Source organism: Emiliania huxleyi, assembly GCF_000372725.1.
Source record: "Emiliania huxleyi CCMP1516 unplaced genomic scaffold EMIHUscaffold_6763, whole genome shotgun sequence".
Lineage (NCBI taxonomy): Eukaryota > Haptophyta > Isochrysidales > Noelaerhabdaceae > Emiliania > Emiliania huxleyi.
This window is the reverse complement of record NW_005196927.1, coordinates 156-1,417: the sequence shown is the minus strand read 5'-3', so window position 1 is coordinate 1,417 and position 1,262 is coordinate 156. Positions and strand designations below refer to the sequence as shown.

At 64.0% G+C, this 1,262-nt stretch overlaps 1 protein-coding gene across 1 annotated transcript; it reads right to left on the bottom strand.

Annotated features, from left to right (window-relative positions):
- Nucleotides 1–37: 37 nt before the first annotated feature.
- On the bottom strand, nt 38–294 carry EMIHUDRAFT_257834 (hypothetical protein; the record flags this gene model as incomplete). Its single annotated transcript, XM_005762488.1, has 1 exon — nt 38–294. A coding segment is annotated over one exon (257 nt), but the record flags the coding sequence as incomplete, so codon positions are not given.
- Between the last annotated feature and the right edge of the window lie 968 nt (nt 295–1,262).

The window sequence follows — 1,262 nt, the reverse complement described above, 5'->3', positions numbered from 1 at the left end:
GAGCGAGTTGTTTAGTGCGCCGTGGTTGTGCGTGTACTTGCCGGTGAGCAAGGAGGAGCGCGACGGGCAGCAAACTGGACTGTTGGCAAATGCGCGAGCAAAGGTGGCGCCGGCTTGCACGACCCGGCGATGCAGCACGGGTTGCCAGCGCGCTGCGTCAGAGAGGAGCACGTCTTGGTCGTCGGTGAGCAGAAGCACGACGCTGGGAGAGGCGAGGGTCGCGGATGCACCACTGCCACCCCTGGCAGTGAGCTCTTTGGTGACTGCGGCGATGCTCGTAACAGGCATTGCCATGGCTCGCATGTAAAGCGTCCGGCACTTGCCCGCCAAAAGAAAGCCAATTCGCGCGCGCCCTCGGGGAGGCTTCTCTCGAGGTCTCGAGATACAAAAGCGGCCAAGTCCGGCACCTCGAGACCTCGCGAGATTCGCAGAAAGTTGCGCGCAACCTTCCTTCCTTTTCCCGCCTGCGCCCGCCGCTGCCCGCGTCCCCGGGGCGAAGGCTACGTGTGGCGAGGGCTACGACCGCACTCCAGCCTCCACGCTGCGCCCGGAGCGATGCTCCCCTTCAAAAGAAAAATCGGTACAGAAAATGAAAAGCCACGCAACAATCCGGCACCTTTCTTTTCTTTCTTTTCTTTTTTCTGCTGGCGTGCCGTCTCCCATCCTCGGGTTGTCCCAGCCGTTGCCGGCGACGGGATCACGAACCTAGTGCTCAGTTCCGTCTTCCTCCCCCCCCCTCCTGTAGGTAGGCCGTCCCGCGCTGGCGGGAAGAGGCTCGCCGAGCCATCGGCGACGTCCCGGCGAGCTCACGGCCGCTCAAAAGGTCGCGGACCCGCCCGTCGCTTGCCGCCCCTCTCCCCCGGCGACAGGATCACGAACCTAGTGCTCAGTTCCGTCTTCCTCCCCCCCCCTCCTGTAGCTAGGCCGTCCCGCGCTGGCAAGAAGAGGCGCGCCGAGCCATCGGCGACGTCCTGGCGAGCTCATGTCCCCCCAAAAGGTCGCACCGGCCCGTGGCTCCGCCGTCGGCTCCGCCGCGAGCGGCGACGGTGAGGCCGCCGGGGCTCGCCTATACCGGCTAGTGTGGAGCTATCAGTGTGGTTGCGTGTTGTACTAGTGATGCTGCACTAGGCGGCCCGTTTTTAGCAAAAAGCAGATACCACATCGCGTGTGGTCGTCGAAAAACCGCATGTTCGCCCGTCTGGGACCTCTTCGTACGGCTCCAAAAACCGCTCCTTAACGACGACTACGCGGCCCGGCGGTCG